General features: G+C 41.1%; 1 protein-coding gene across 1 annotated transcript in view; it reads left to right on the plus strand.

Annotated features, from left to right (window-relative positions):
- DHX38 (DEAH-box helicase 38) overlaps nucleotides 1–17,708 on the plus strand; it is a 2,105,687-nt gene that overhangs the window by 12,024 nt on the left and 2,075,955 nt on the right. Inside the window, exon 2 of the mRNA XM_069635507.1 lies at nucleotides 310–684. Coding sequence (XP_069491608.1) covers nucleotides 353–684 — 332 coding nt within the window. The 5' untranslated portion in view covers nucleotides 310–352. The remainder of the gene's footprint in view (nucleotides 1–309; nucleotides 685–17,708) is intronic.

The raw sequence follows: 17,708 nt of genomic DNA on the forward strand, positions 1-17,708 counted from the left end.
AGGGTGTTTGGTCATTTGCAGCATTTGTTTGTGATTTTGTTGGCATTGGAGAATGAAGATGGTGCAGTTAGTGTGTTGCCATATTAAATTTGTAGATGGAGTGCTGCGAACCTGTTCATTTCTTGAAAATGTTTATGGAGAGGGGTTGTAGTGCAATCAATTCCTTGATTTTTAGGCTATTAAAAATGAGAGGCTATGGGGGGCATAATTGACATGCTCATGAATTTAAGAGTCCTTCTTTTGATGGCGTTGTTCTCCAATAAAATGGTTTTTGTATTAATGTGCTGCGCTCCTTACTTTACTTTTCAGCAATTTTTCATTGGGCTGCCCAGCTAGAGAAACCTTGAGAGTCATGGAGGAGGACGCCTCGCTCCATCGCCTCGAAGGCAGTAACGCTGAAGCGCAGGTTGGAGGCTTGGTGATCAAGAAAAAATGTGCCTCTGGTGAACAACATGTCTTTAAAACACCAGCTCCAAGGACTTCCCTACTAGGATTGGATCTATTGGCTGCTCAGAAAAGAAAGGAACGAGAGCAGAAGGAAGAGGAGGAGCAAGAAGAGAAGAAAAAATCCAAGGTGTCCTCTTTCAAAGACTGGGAGGAGGGCAAAGAGGATCAGGGCAAAGAGGATCAGGGTGCAGAAGAGGAGTCTGGGGACAAGGCCAGCAAAAGCAGCAAAAAAGACAGGCAAGTAAAGTTTGGATTTGGCTGGCATGCATTTTTCTATCTGCCCCAATGTTATGTTTTAATTGCACAGGACCCCACTGGAGGCCAGGTAAACTGCTAATCAAAAGGACTATGTGTAAACAATATTTTGCATAATTGACCATTGTCTTATGGAATGATTCCTGAGCCCTGGTTTGGTTATTTTTTCCGAGACATTGCGCATGATTGCTGGTGACTACGTAGGAGGGTTTAGCTTTAATGGTGACAGTGGGGCGTATTTCAGTTGATTACCCTGGATAATGTATTTCAAAACTGTAAATCTGAATTTATCGTTTAACCCACTCCTAGAGACACCTTTTTAATTGTATTTTGTTAGTAATAGGCATTCCTCCCCTCACACACCCTTTTCAAGCGTTTCTAGTGTTTCTGATTTGTAAATATCATCATTACAAGTTGCATACAGACGTTCTGGGAAAATATTCCAATCTGAATAAGTATATTGTATTGTATTAATCATTTATATGGCGCTCTTTTCCCCTTTTGTAAGACCTCAATGCGCTTTGTGGTTGGAATGCACTCGGGGAACGAAGTCCATGTATGGGATAGGCTAAGAGTTAACCTTAAAGATGTGTGTGTGCATTTTGCCAGTTAGGACTTGTGGGATGGCTAGGCTCCAGTAAGCGGCCTGTAGGTAAGGCACGTGGGCGGGTGCTGTTGGTGATTTAGGATAGAGTGCTAGTGCCCACGACTCGATGTGTGCCCAGCTAGACCAAAGTTTTTCGTAGGTTGTCGCTGTTTACTAACGGCAGAGGTGTTGAGGTAAGACGGGGGGTTTCAGTGTGGTTGGCTATGCGAGCTGCTAGACAGGAATTGCATAGCCATAGCTGCATTCTTTAGTGCATGGATGGGTGGCCGTGCCTGCAGCCTGTGTCCACAGACGTGGTGCACGGTATGCATACCTTGAACTCAGATGAGTTCATCTTCGATGTCGTTTTCCTAGGTCCAACGCGATTGGTTAGTCTCGCCAGCTGCGGTTCCTTAGATTGAGAGCCTGAGCAGTGCCAAAGGGGCCCAGAGGGACGGGGGAGTGATGTACGTTCGTCTGGGGGCAGAGTTCATCAGTGTGCCACTGCGAATGCTGCCGGCATCCGTGGAGCTTTGGGTGGATAGGTGTGTTGTCTGGTTTGGGCCAGTGTTTCTGTGCGCGTATTAACAGTATAGCGTGCAAGAAGGTTTCAAGAGGAGGGACAGCCAGGTTTTGAGGGGCTTTCTGAATACCAAGTTATTATTAATGTTGCTGATGTGGTGGGGCAGAGGGTTCAGATGATCGTATCTTGGATGGAGAAGTCTAGTGTAGTTTTGGATTCTTAGCAGGTTCTTGGCTGGAACGCTGGTGCGCCTACAATAAAAGGCATTATGCATAGTCTGAGCAGGAGAGGATGATGGAGATGAAGGCAGAGAAATAGTGAGGATATGCCGACATGAAAAACATTTGATTAACTTATTTTATTAGTTTGCATTTTGCAGATGTTTAATATTTAGGGAGCTTTAACTTTTTAACAACGGTTGGCAGACCCTTTGCAAATGACTGATCATAGACCGATGTGTTACCACTTGCTAAAAGATGGACCTACACGTGCACTGGAAAAGGCTGAAGGCAAAGATGTACATATTTGTTTGCCTCTTTCCTAACCATTGTGGCAGGTTTTATGTGAAGCAAATATTGTAATATAGAAATTACTAGTCATCTAGCTTCTTGCTATCGCTTTAGCTTGCAAGGGCATCAACCCCGTTCCTTAAAAAGTCTGGATGTCAAATCCGCATCCATGCAACACCTATGCCCTGGACCAACCTGTTTGCTTCTAAAAACGTCCTTGTTAATTACTGGTTTATCTGTGCTTAGTTTTAATTGTTTTAATTTTAATATACCATTTAATCTACCGGGCGGGTGGGGTGGGGGGGCGGTCTGGGGTTTATCTAGTGTAATGAGTCAGTGGCAACACTGATTTGCTTTAACTCTGACAATCCATCTAAGGACCATTAAACCATCTCGTAGAGCAAGCCTACTCCCACCCCAGCCTTGGCTGTCTTTGTGCACTCATAACACCAGCTAACCCCCTCCACCCCCACAGCCACCCCCCTAGATCAGACCTTTTGCCTTTTTTTTCCATATTAATTGCCTCATCCAATATGTTATAGAGCACTCATATTTCATCCTTTTGCTATACTCTTTCCTTCCATTCTTTTTCTTTCTTGTTTTTGTACAATTATTTCCCTCGGCTACACCCATTATGTTTGTATTATCCATCTTATCATTCCTTTTTATGCTTACACCGAAAAGGCACCTTCCCACCTCATTCCTTTCCACTGCTCAATGTTTCTCCTTATAGCCTTGGATGACTCTCCCTGTTTAGCATATGGACTAGCATTTTCTCTGTCCACTTTTCCATGGCTGCATTTTTGCAAAAAACCTTCTCCATTCTGTTCACCCCTCGCCCCACCATCTTTTATGATTGATGCATTCCTGAGCTCTTAATGCTCTAACCAGCATTAGGAGATGTGTGGGGAGGGGGGGCTCTTATCTGATCACCACCCCACCTGCACACTGTGGCAGGAGACCTCTGTACCATTCCACATACAGTTTAGATGTTGGCCCTTCACTTTACTGCAGCTCAATACTCTGGTAAGACATTTCTGTTTACTGTTCTCCATAATGTCTGTTTAATTTTAATGGGTGTATGCAGTGTATGAGTATAAACAAATGGCAGGGCTGTGGAGATGGGCGGAGCCTCTGTTGGCCCACAGAAGCCTTTATCCGGATAAAGTTGCTATTGTGCCCTACAAGGCATAAAATGAGCAGTGTTGCATAGCAATTAGCTATGCAGTTCTGTAGGTTTGCTAATTCAATTGAGACTTGTGTAGCAAAACTGGCTTTTTAAGTTACCATTTTCAATGAAGGTATGCTCACCATGCATTCCTCTCTTGTCCCAAGGGCTTTCTGCACCCTCTTTTTCTCTGTTCACTGCAAACTCAAAGGGCCTAATGGAGAGAAGAGTGCAGCAGTAATCATCTCCTCCACCCTTAACTGCCAAAGGCCTTTGTGGGAGTCCTAGACAAGATTTTTCTTTTTCTAATAATCGCAAACCAGACATAATCTGGATAATACTTTTATTAAGCTTACTATATCGTATCTGGCAAAGACCAGAATGTGTTAACTTTCTTTTTTTTAAACAGTCACGCAATTCTTCCTAAAAATGTAAGATGTTACATAATGCATAATTACAGTATTGCTACTGTAAAACATTGCATTTTTGCCATGCTTTACAGTAAAGATTAGGTTAGTGGACACTACCAGTCCACTCTAAATCTCATGGTGTCAACTATATTTGATTTTGTTGGGAACATTCATCATGTTAACGAGTGAACACTTGAAAATGAACATGACTTCTGGTGACATTTAAAAAAAAAAAAAAAAAGCTAATACAACATTGCTAATTAAGACAATTTTAATTAGCAAACTCTGATAATCCATTTTTGAAAACTAATTTATGCCTTGCCCTAGATTATGGTGTATGAAAAAACTTTAGTAAAGGTGCCCACATTTATTGCAACAAAACCCTGAAGTTGAGGCATTTCGGACTTGATGGCGTGTTGATGTCCCCCACATTGCCCTTTTGTATATCCTTGTAATTCCTTCTCTTATAATGTATGTGTTCATGGGCTATGCAACAGGAACGCGCTGACATAAAACGGCCATGACTTCCCAAATGCACTGAATTTCTTTTATTTTTTTTTTGCAAAACGTGGTGAACTTCAAAGGTTTTGGTATTCCATCGTTTTTTTCACGCCACTTGCCATGGTCACTGTATATTTTACATTGCCAAGCTGCTAGCCATGGACGGCCACAGTCTTTGGCTGTGCCTACTGTATATTTTACAACACTATAAAGCCACTAGCCATGGCCACAGCCTTTGGCCGTGTCCACTGTATTTTACAACACAACTTGGCCACTCACTATATATGTGTTTTGGGACCAATAGCTGGACCTGCGGCCCTGGCTGGTTTATTTTATGACACTACCAGTCCACTCGCCATGGTCTTCAGCCTTGGCTAGTGAACACAGCCTTTGGCCGTGCCCACTCTGTATGTTACAACATTACAGTCCACTAGCTATGGCCTGTGGCCATTTTGGCAGTGTGTTTTATCTATTTTTTTCTTTTACTTTTTTCCCCCATTACCACAGATATAATCACATTGTACTACAAGTGGCTGGGGTTATTTGTAGTTGTTAGACACCCATGGTTATCGGGGGGGGGGGGCAAGGGAGGTGGGGGGGTGAAGTGACTGGGGAGGGAAAGATTCCCTGCCCCTGCACTCGCCTAGTACTCTTCTCCCTCCCCCACTCCCCTCAAGGCCTGCTCGCCTTCCCAGCTCTCTCCCATTCCCTCTCCCCCCAACACTGTTTCCACGTGACGCAATTTAATTCCTGCTTGCATTTTCTTATGTACCCACGGTTATCCCTGCGTATAATCGCAGCTATGGGAAATCGTTCATGCTCTAGCCCATCTCCAACTCCCAAATTTTACATGGTGACCTCCCCCACCTCTAGCCTGTTAACATTTCGGTTTTTCCTCCTAGACATGGCATTTTTCTGCCTTTTTTAAAAAAAAAGTTATTTTGGGTGGCTCCGGGTATAACTGGTTGTCTTTCATCGGAAAACATAGATTGCTGCTTTCATTTCTGAAAAGCCTGTCTGCTGAAATGCACCATGGGAGTTATCTATGTTTTTTTGGGGGGGGGGAGAGGGCACCATCTTATATGTCAATTATTTAAAAATAAATACTGGATGCGAGAACCCCAGACAACAAAAGGATTGTGAGTCAACGCTCCATGGCCAAGTTGTTTCCGACCTGGTCCAATTCGGTCCAGCAGTTTTCTCTTTGCGGTCTGGTAAAAATGTACCTTTTTTTGTGAATGTGGAAATAAACGGGGACTAGGCCTAGGCCGAAGTGCTTTTTTCCAGCCTAGTGGTACGTGTGTGCCAAATTTCAGACCAATTCATCGGAGGAGTCAAGTGTATTAGCAATTCATTTTTTGGATTTCCTATGGAACTCACAACTTATCTATAGTGCAGCGACCACCTATAATAAATGCATACATAATTCATTCACTGAAATAAACCTTAGTTAAGGTGCAGTTAAGTTGTGCAGATTTAACGCAACTAAACCCTTGAAATTCACTGGACGTGGGAAGTCATGACCAGCTGAACTCTGCGTACTCAACAAAGGTTTTTTTCAGAGAATTTCAAGGGTTGTTATACCATTAGTGTTTTTTGTTTTTTTTATTTTTTTTTACAGGCACTAGCCCGGGCCTTCGGCCATGGGCAATGCCCACGGCTTTCGGCAGTGTCCACTGTACATGTTCTCCCAATATGTTTTTTTTTGTTTTTTTAACCCATTAGGTGGTCACGTCCTTCGGCAGTGTCCTCTCTATACGTCTTTCGGGCCCACTACATCTTTTAAAACTTGTTCCCGCTCACTAGCCATGGTCTTTAGCCATGGCCTTTACCCATGGCTATCGGCTAAGGCCTTCGTCCTTGGCCACTTTGCATGTTGCCCCAATAGCTTTCTTCCATTCCCACTAGCTATGGCCTTTGTCAGTGGCCAGTGCCCACAGCCTTTGGCCTTGGCCACTCTACATATTGCTCCAATATGTTTCCTGAACTGGACCACTAGCCATGCATGACCTTCGGTCAGCCCCGGCCATCAGCCAAGGCCGCACCACTAGGTTTCTTTTGGGCACACTAGCCATGGCCTTCGGCTGTAGCCAATGTCTGCGGACTTTAGCCACGTCCACTTTCCATATTGCACCATTTGTTTCCAAGGGTATCTAGTCTATGCATTGAATGCCAAAGCATCAAATGACTTACCATAGAAAAAATGCATTGCAAAAAAAAAGCATTGAATACATTTTTTTCAATGGTAAAGGATTTATTTTAATAATGGGTTTTTGAGGTTAAAAACAGGGGGGATCGGGGGACCCTCCCCCCATGAAAAAAAATGCATAGAATGCTTTTATTTTATTTTTTTTGCTTTTCTTTTTCTATGGTAAGGCATTTGATGCAAAGACTATAAACCATTTCCAAGTAACCCAGTAGCCATAGTCTTTGGCCACACCCATTATTCTCCACATCACTGTAGCTGTACCATTCCACTTTATTGCTGTTGTATTAATCACATTTTTGTAAACTTTAAAACTTTTTCCTAGAACTGCAGTTAGTATAACCTTGATAATAGATAGTGGGTTCCGGTCAAAGGATCGAAGGGGGGGGGGGGGTGTTGCATGCCATTTTTTTTCGAAACCAAAAGGACGGAAAAACAAAAGTTTAAAATGCTTTTATATCTTTTTTTAGTTTAGGGTGGGAAAAAAAAGTTTTTTACAAAGGAAAACAGGGGGTTGGGTGGGGGGAACCCCCCCATTAAAAAAACAAAAAAAAATGCATTCGAAACTATTTTTTCCAGCACTTTTGGTGTCGCAAAAAAGGCATACAATCCTTTTTGTTTAAGATACTTTCACCTAAAACCATAATAGTAATGTACTAAAAATAACCCTGGTTATTTGTTAAATAGCCCTCGTTATTCATGTGACGCACTGAACCTGTTTGTTTCTTCTAGAACCCCCCGAAGACCCCACCCCCCGCGGTTATGCGTAAATAACCCCGATTATGCCAAAAAAATGTGCGCTCTGAACTTGGTCCCCAGCAGTTTTTGTTGTGCACTGCACACACATTTTTCCTTTTTCATATATATTCTTTATAACCAATATTTCCCAAAATGTCCAGCATGAGGGGGGGGGGGAAAGAGAGGGTCACAACATTTTGTTTGCAAAATAAATACATAATGTAGGGTTATGCAGTGTTTATATTGAATAGAAAACTAATGCAATTTAAATACATGAAAAAACAACTAATGCCAGAATAAAACATTTTGGTACAAAATGGGGTTGGCAGTGGCAATAGTGGTTTTGGGGGTGGGGGAAAAGTATTACTAAAAAACGGGGGCTTTGGGGCTGGGCAACCCCCGCAAAAACAACAAAAAAAGTTACTTTGGTATTCGTTTTTTTAATTCATTTACATTTCATTAGTTTGGTCATTCGATGAAATCGCATGTAACCAACGTAGGCCATCAACAATATTGGCTAAAAATAAACTAGTCCCCTCATTACTTACTATACTTGCAACTTACATCTGCTCCTCAGCCACAAGCATGGACATTCCACACTTAACAACACTCCCCCGCCCCCCTTTGCACTTGCACGTTCTGAATACTCCTAAGGCCTAGTAGGTTCGTCTTTTCCCCCCCAGTGTATATATTTACAGCCTGGGTCACACCGTTGCTGAAAAAACCCACCATGCCTACCAACTACCGCCCCATCACAACTGTACCCTTCCTCCTAAGAATACTCGACCACACGGCCTATCTACAACTCCAAACCCACCTAGAAACAACAACCTACTCGGCATGCGACATGGCACCGAATTCAACCCTCCAGGATCTAAAGATCCAAATCACACCTGAGACAACGGCGACCTTGCTATCCTCATGCTGTTAGACTTCTCGGCGGACTTCGACCTTGTCAACCATTACATCCTCTGCCACTGCCTCATTACTACCTTCCCCTGAAGCGGCTATGTGGGTAAAATCCTTCCTGAGTGAGCCATCCACCAGGGTATCTGTCAGAGCCGAAGTCGCTGACCCCATTCCACTCCTAGAAGGGTCCTGCCTCTCTCCAACACTGTACAATATGTACACCAAGCCTCTTTGATCACCTGGACAACTTGAACATATCCTACACCAACTTTGCAGATGACACGCAGACCATCCTTAGAATAATTTCTGTCACGCGCTTGACTCTAACATTAACTGGACTTACAGCATCGTTCAAGTTTGGATGGCCAACCACCATCTCTGCCTGAATGATGAAAAAACAGAATTGCTCCTTGTCGGCTCTCCACACCTCGAACACCTTAACCCCGCCTTTGCCTCCTTTGTCATCGACGGCAGTATCATCTCTGTTTCGCTGCAATTAAATACCCTAGGGGTCTACCTTGACGCTGATCCAACATGCACAAACATGTGAAAGCTGTTGCCTCATCCACGGCATATTCAAGCAAACTCATAAACCTCTCCAGGAAGTTCCCCTCCCCTACCAACTGCCTTAACCGAGCTAGAGCCATCATTGGCAGCAAACTACACTATTGCAATGCCATCCTCGCTGGGATCTCCACCAAAAACCTAAACTTCAATTGATGCAAAACAACGCACTCAGAGCAGTGTGGGGCCTCAAACGATCAGACCACATCTCAATCAGACACGAAGTACACTGGCTTCCTATCAAGGCTTGCATTGAATTTAAAATCGTGTCCATCACACATCGATGCCTCCACAACACCGCCCCCCCTTTACCTCGCCCACTGCATCGCCAGAAAGTCCACTCCACGCAACCTGCGTTCCTCCTCCACCTCTCTAACTGCCCCTATATTCATCAGAAAAAGAGCAGGAGGATCTAGCTTCACTGCCATAGCACCAGCACTGTGGCACGACCTCCCACTTCGATCAGAGATTTACCTTCCTACCTGACCTTGTGCAAACAAATAAAACGGTCCTCTTCAACAAATTAGCATGATTGTCTGTACCAGTTGTTAACAACACTGTCATGCGTTGTAACCATGTACCTGCTGATTGTATTCTCACCAATGTTATTTTTAACGCTCTGAAACCTCTGGCTCTTGGGCACCAACAACAAATAAAAATGAATATTGTTTTCAATCCCATGTTCCTTCCCTGTTGCCATGTGGGCGCTCTGAAACATAACTTACGTGTTGTATAAGTGCCTAACAAATGCACAATAAATAAAATAAATTACGTAAATGTGCTTCCTCCACCCTAAAGTATTTTGTTTTTCGTTTGCGTAGAAAAATATAATGTATGCCTGCAATTTACAGACACTGGGGATACAGCCCCACAGAGGTTGATGGACAATCAAAAACAGAAACCAAGTGTCCCTCAACACACTCTCTCTCTCTCTTCGTTAGAACAACTCAGTCCGTGGACCAAATAGGTGCTGAGTCTGAATTACATTGTAAACGACATACACATTTACTATGAAAAATCAAATAATCAATGTTATAAAACATGTGACATAACTAACATTGAAACACACATAAAAATAACCACTAGTATTAGAAACCATGTTAATTCTGTAGAATTTCTAATTTCCTACTTTAATTCATGTATGCTTATTTTATTGCAGCAAATTGGAAAATTTCAACCACTCCTTTAGACGATTCTAAGGAGCTAGGTTCGGTTCGCACAGTAATTATTTTTTAAATCTACCTTACCGATGAATGCAACAATTTCTTATGTGAACATTGTTCAACAATAAAACCTACCCTTTTAGCTCCTTATTTAATAATTCTATATCACAATAAATATTTACAAATGCAACTATGCAGTAGCGTACCATTTAACTTGTTCAACTAGTTTATACGCTTAATACACTTGTCTGTGTGTGCGCTTAATAACCATGTATTGGGGACAGTTAATTTTTAACAAGTGTCCTAGTAATTCAGTTACATCTTTTGTAATACTGTATAGTACCAAATATTAACTGCATATTCAAATGTTTCCACTAGTGTTCTATTTACTGTACACGTTACTGTACATGCTTTAGACTTTATAGCTTTTACTGGTGTGCATGCTAAATAGCTATCCATTAGACACATTTAATATTTACAAATTACAATGTACGTTTGGTCCTGCATACAGTACGTTCAACATTCCAAACATACAATTGAGTATATCTTCATGACACGGTTCAACTTTCTATGCTTTACAGCAAAGTTCATCAGATAGAATATATGCAATAGCGTACCATTTATAGGTTCAAGCAGTTTGTGCACTTTATACACTTGACAACTTTAACAGGTGCGCATGCAAAACAGTACCAATAACATTATTTGCTTACCCTAAACAAAAGATTTAACTAACATCACACATAATGTACTGCATAAACTACTCTTCACATCATAAGAATATTCATGTATACATAATAGTTTAAAATACGTCCTTATTGGCCAATTCTGCTTTTTAAGGTGTCACGTTATTATACCTTTTAAAATAATTGCTAATATACATTTACCACATTGTGTATATATAATAAGCTTCATGTTTTACTCTAAACAGTATGTATAACCTCAGCGTACAATTAGCAAAACATTGTACCCACATTAAACATGGTGTACAGCTTATAAAACTGTATGCTTAACCTAATAAGCATAGTGATTGCAACTTTATCTTGTATGTCAGTTACTGATTTAAACATTTAACAGATTACATATTTTACACTAAATGTACCAATTTGACTATTACATTGTCATTAATATGCATTTTTTTTACTATTAGAACATGTCTCTATTTTATAGGTAAAACATCAACAAGACAGATGAAAATGCAAGTCAATCAAATTTTGGCAAAAAAATAAACATCCTACATCTTGGAAGTATAATTGACAGTAAATACAAATGAAAACCTTTGCAAATAAAACTTGTCAACAAAGTACAAAACAAATGTCTCCAATAAAATTAAAATACAGTTGTGTTTTGTTACAACACATTTAATACAATAAAAGCAACATTCTCCTTTAATAAAACATTGCTCTTTGCTATTTAAATAATCATAATGAAGGTAAACAAAAGTGGGCTTTCTCCCAAAAAAGAAACATGTAAACATTGGAAAAAAAGATATGGTTATTTTTAATAAACAAAATTGTGATTTTCAGCTGGAAAATGCATGCATGGAAAAAAAGCTGTAAAAAAAGAAACACAGCAAACATTCCTCCAAAGAGGATCACAAAAGCAAACGAATCAGTGGCTAACAGGAAGTTGAGAAATTTTTTTTCTCGCAATTGCAAGGACATTACAGCTGTTCCCACTATTGGTAATGTTACAGGAGAACTAGTAGAAGATATATTTCATAAAGATCAAGTTAATACGGAAACCAGAATGCTTATTGCACAGGTTGAAGTCTTTCCTTCATTATCCACAAGTCCTTTTTAAACGATGTTAATGTTAAAGGATATTTATACCGCACACTATCACCACCGGTCCCCTGGCGCTCTGGCGGCTCTGAAAAATGTAAAACAAACAACTGAAAATACAAATATGTTTTGTACTACTGCGGCTACCTGTACCACACCTCATCAATTTAATTCACCATGCCAACAGTTAACATTAATGGAAAAAAGCACAGCGCTCAGTCAAAAGTTGTTCAACCATACAAAAAGCTACCATGACATTTTGAGTTTAATATATTTTTATAAATGTATGTATCCTATGTGCGTTACCTTAGCGTTATGGTTTCCAATGTTTGTAGACGTAACTTTTTGTTTAATCTTAACATTTGTAAAAAAAACCTGATATATATATATATATATATATATACACACACACACACACCTTCGCGGTTGCGCAAGGCATAGTTATGGTTAAGACCATGGTGTTTCTGAAAATTACTTTTCTTAGCTTTTGTACTTTCATCGAGGCAGCTGCCTGTGCATGCATAATTTCATATTTCTACATTGTCTTCCATTTTGATCCACCGGGGGAGGGGAGGGGGGCTTTGGGTGTCTCCCATAGGATAAATATTTTTTTTTTTTTTACCAATATCTCAAAATTGCCATCTTGGATTTACCCATTTTTTGCAGGCAACTAGATTTTATCTGGATTTGGTACACTGGAAAAGGAAATATGAAAATGCAGCAGCTATTGGCAATTCACAACATACGCATCCAACCCCAGTGCATGCAAATTACAACATAAGCTAAAGCAAGCAAATAAATACTTCAAGCAACAGTAGCTATATATGACGAATGCTCAATGGCGAACAATGTACAAACTACACACCAACCACACGCACCATACACTCACCCTAATTGCATACACATTACACACATACCCTCAAGCAGGAAAATACATAATTTAAGCAGCAAGCACCACACTCAACATACACACTCACCCCCACTGCATACACTTTACAAACCTACTCAAGCAACGAAATACATAATTCAAGCAACAATATGCCGACAACATTATCATGTCCACACACAGCACAAGCAACCCCCATTTGCCACCCCCGCCTGTCCCAACTCTGTACACATTACAAACATGCACTCTAGAAAGGAACATACTCTGGCAAGGAAATTCATAATTAATAAAAACAGTAACTATGCTGTATACATTAACAAAAGTAAAGTAGCCCATTACTGCAAAATATTACAGAGCCCTTTTAATAATATTGGCTAAATATAATCCCCCCCATTAGTTTAATGTACTCCAACTCTTAACAATGCTTAGACTTTGACTTTTTCTGTTGCTGTGAAAAATTATAATGTAACCCATGCTCATCTGCAAATATATATATACATATATTTGCATTCATTGACATGCTATTTATTTTTCCATTTGCTTTACCAGGTATCCAAGTTTGTTGTCCTACCAAGCATAAAAATACCTTTTTTGTTCCCATGTAAAGTCCTTTTTATTTTATAACCTAATTTAGTTCCTCTTCGAAATCCCACATTTTTTCCTCCAGCCTGGATTAAAATGACATCTGGTATTTTGCCACTGTCATGATAAACAAAAGCTGTGCCATTCCACATTCAAATTAGCAAATCGTAGGATAGTCGGCACTCTTCTCACAATATTCGAGCCCAAAAATCCGGGGATCTTTTTTTTTGTAGGAATGAGCCCAAAAATAAAATTATACCTCATAAATCATGCAAGTACATTTTACTGTCATAACAAAAGTGTACAGTGAACACAGTAAAAAAAAGAAATCTCCACAAATAGTGCCCGTTCTTTGTCAGCAAAAGAGTTCATAGTCCCCAGAAATTAAATAAGTACTGTCTTTGGCAGGTGGGGAGAGTGTGGGGGGAGACAATGTAATTCAAACAAAGTAGAATAAGTGTCCTTTGTGATTTTAATTCAGCTGGAAAACGGGAGCATGAAACATCTACAAAACACGTTGCCAAAAACACCACAAACATTCCTTTACAAATGACAAAAAAGCAACAACCCAGTGACTGACCTCCGTTCTGATGACTTGATTATTAATGAACCAACTGCAGCGCTCAAATCCATATACCTCATGAAAATGTACCAATCAAACTATTACAGTGGAATCGGATTACACACTTTTCTCTTAAAGTACAACATGGTAAGTGTGTACAGCATGGTAACTATAGCAAATATAGAACTATATTGTGTTACTTTTTTAAAATGTTTGTTCTCCAGCATAAAACAAACCATACAATTTGTGAACTCTAAACTATATCATTTGTTTAGTAAACAATTGAAGTAGTTAGTAATTTTAAAATGACTATTAATACATTCCTTTCATTGATTTTTGTTTTTGGTACAGAGTCTGCTGGTGAAGTCTTTCTTCCGTTGCCACAACTCTTTTGAAAGATTTTAAAAGAAAAGAATAAAGTTATGCAGAGTCTTCTGGTGTTCGGAGGAAAATCTGCAGCTTTGAAAGCAGATTTCCACTTTTGGCACCCTGATAACCACCAGGAGGTCTCGACTATATATATTGCTGCCTGCTGCTTTTGGAGGTGGGAAACAATGCTCTTATACCCCATTTTTCGCGAGTGGGGGAGTGTTCTGGTGTTCGGGTGAGAGCGGCTCAGCTTCTGGCAAGTTTGCTATCTAGGACCTGCCGGAGCTGTGGCCATGGCTTTCTGGGTCACCCCTGCTTAATGCCTCCTGTCCTGGTAAGCATTTGCTGGTACACATGCTTTAGCTATGAAGACCGCTAAACACCATTGTTATGGTGTACTTAGTGGGACGGCTCCCAATGGGAAACAACCTCGTAGCCCCTCTGTTTCGATTGCTAAAACCAAAAAGACCTTGTGTTCAAAAAGCTAAATTAACTCAAGCTATTTGGCAACCCAAAATTACTTGTTTCTTTGATAGTGCACCGGCTGAAGCGGGTCAATTTTGTTGAACATTTATATCCTCTGTGTGTTCCAAATCCTGGAAAAAGTACATTTTTCAACTCCCAGCTTATAGATGATAACACATCTCTTCTAAATCTTTCTCAGTCTGCAGAGAAACTCATTGGGGGCCAACCATTGCCAATGAGAATATTGCTGGTACCAATCTTTCTGCTAGTCCCGACCTTAGAATATTGGTGTCTTCTCAAGGTTCTAAGTAGTGAGAGCGATGTCGATAGTGACCGTGACGTTGCGAATTCTACATATGCTAGCAAAGTGACAATTTCATCCTATGGGGATATATCCTGTGCTTCAACGTCAAATGTCCTTGTCCAAATTGGATGCGCTTCCCCGGAGTAAGCTGCAGTTTGTGGCTAAGTGACTCAGCGCTGGACTAAGCTACCGTGAGTGACTGGGTGTTTTTTCTCTATCAGTTGGTAGTTTCCCCTTGTTTACATGCAAGAAGTTGTTCTCCGGTTGTCTTTATTTGCTGTTTCTAACTTTCGGTCATGAACATTTATGACCTGCGGTCACAACCCAGCACTGCTGTCTCTTCCACTCCTTGTGTGAGGAATCCGTCCTCTAAAAAGGCTCTGGTTGTCGCATTGAAACCAAATTGGCTGCCCGTCTCCTCTAAAACAGCTGTGAGTGACTCAGTCTCTAGGGGAAAAATCACAAGTAAGATGGCGGAATCTTCTTGCACAGTTGACTTGGCAGTGGCTGCAGTCGAACATACAGAGGGAAATTTTCATCACTGAGCAGCAGTAGGGGTAAAGCCCATGGACATCTTAACACCAACTCTACAGCGCGCACTGACTGACAGCACCCCTTTCTTTTCTGTTGCCTGCTTTGAAACTGGTCCGATTCCATGCTATTTCTAAAGCATCTACACTGAAACTGCTTACTGTCTCTAGAGCTCTGGTTCTCTCAAGGCTAGACTACTGCAACAGCCTCTTTCTAAATCTTCCTGCTTCTACTCTCCGCCCTCTGCAACTCATCCAGAACAGGACTGTAAGACTTGTCGATGGCCTGAAGCCCTGGGCCGTATCTCTCCAGCCCTGAAATCTCTTCATTGACTCAAAGTGGCTGCAAGGGTTAAATTCAAGACCCTCTGCATTGTCTACAACGCTTTCTGGGTCCTGGGTCCAAAATACCTTCAACTCTCCCTCCATAAATACCTTCCCACTCAAGCTCTTCGCTCCTCCACTTCCTAACCTAGGCTTTATGGACCAATTGGACAAAAATGCCTCAGACATATCCAACACAATCAAGGCACTAGGTCTATCTCAAAAAGTGAATAAATCCACCCACCAAAAAGGGAGAATTTTGGACTGGATAGCGGACTATAACTGTACAGCCACTATTTTATCCGTCCTGCCACTCTCCTGGACAGACTACTCACTGGTGTCCTTCCACCTATCTACTACTAGATCTGTCCCAACGGTTCCCCAGGTAGCGCCTCCATGCTTAACTAGAAATAAAGTATTACGGCACAGAAAATTATCCCTGCTATCCTTCCCACACTTAATTCTTTATCCGCACATCTTGATCCCAGTATCCTAGTCCAAGTATTTAACAATATTCTGCTTACCACACTGGACAGAATTGCCCCTCTCAAACTTAGATCCAGCAAACCTAAGGCCCATTTAAACAAATGGTTCACGCCACACTCAAAGACCTTCGTACCCTATAAAGAAAAAGCGGAACCAATTGGAGACTCTACCCCACTAGTGAAAATAAAACCAAACTAACCTCACTTTCCTCTCATTATAAGAAGGAAATCTGCTTGGCAAAATGCAACTCCTATGATGAGCGTATTGATAACTCCAATTCTAGCATGAAAGAGGTCTTTTCCATACTGAAAGAGCTTCAGTCCCCAATAGCTACACCTGACATCTGTACCAAAGATATGATATGGCATTTGTAATGATATGATATGGCATTTGTAACGCGCCTATACACAATTGTTTCAAGATAAATCTTGGTGTACAGACATCCAATATGCATTGGCCAACAAAATTGCCACGCTCCAAAATAAAATCCAGCAGAAAAAAGATGTGTTAAACTTACAGCACTTGCCCAACATTCCTGTGCCTAATGTTTCACCTCTGGTTCACAATAACCTTCAATTTTCCCAAAATGTCTACACTAGAGGTAGAAAAAATGATCCTGTCACTAAAGCCATCCAATTGCAAAGGTGACATCTGCCTAGCACAGTTAACGATGCCGCCAGAGATTTAGCACCAAACTGATTAACGCCTCCTTTGCCACAGGCACTATTCCTGCCAACCTTAAACAGTCCTGGGTGCTCCCTCTCCTGAAGAAACATACCTTAGATCCACTCATCCCTACCAACTACCGCTCTATTAACACGGTCCCTTTTTTACTCAAAATCCTGGATAAAGCTGCCTATAACAAAATTCAAAAACATCTTGAACAGCACAAACTCCTCGGTAACAGACAATCTGGCTTCCGCCCGCTACACGGGACAGAAACAGCCTTAATTGACCTGAAGACCCAAATAGACGAGCTGAGAAACAAAGGGCAGACAGTACTTCTACTCCTTCTTGATCTCTCAGCCGCATTTGATCTGGTCGACCATAAAGTCCTCTGCAGACACCTCGATTCTGCTGCTCACTTCTCCCCGGAAGCTATTAACTGGATGAAATCTTTCTTGAGCGAGAGAACTATGAGACTCTTCTCTCCCTCAGCAGCAGACGACCTCACGCCCATCCTGTGCGGTGTCCCGCAAGGCTCTTGCTTCTCTCCAACTCTATACAAGATCTTCACCAAATCCTTGTTTGATAGATTCTCTTCCCGCTTTCTGAGGATTACAACAAGGACATGGGGATGGTGAACAAAGTATATCTTATCATCCAAGCATGGATGGCCACTCATGACCTATGCTTAAACAATAAGACAGAGTTGATCATTTTGGGTTCTCAGGCGAACATCAATAAACTAGGTCAGGAATTTGCCTCATTCAACATTGA

This window comes from Ambystoma mexicanum, chromosome 1q (genome assembly GCF_040938575.1).
Source record: "Ambystoma mexicanum isolate Mex_15411 chromosome 1q, UKY_AmexF1_1, whole genome shotgun sequence".
Taxonomy (NCBI): Eukaryota; Metazoa; Chordata; class Amphibia; order Caudata; family Ambystomatidae; genus Ambystoma; species Ambystoma mexicanum.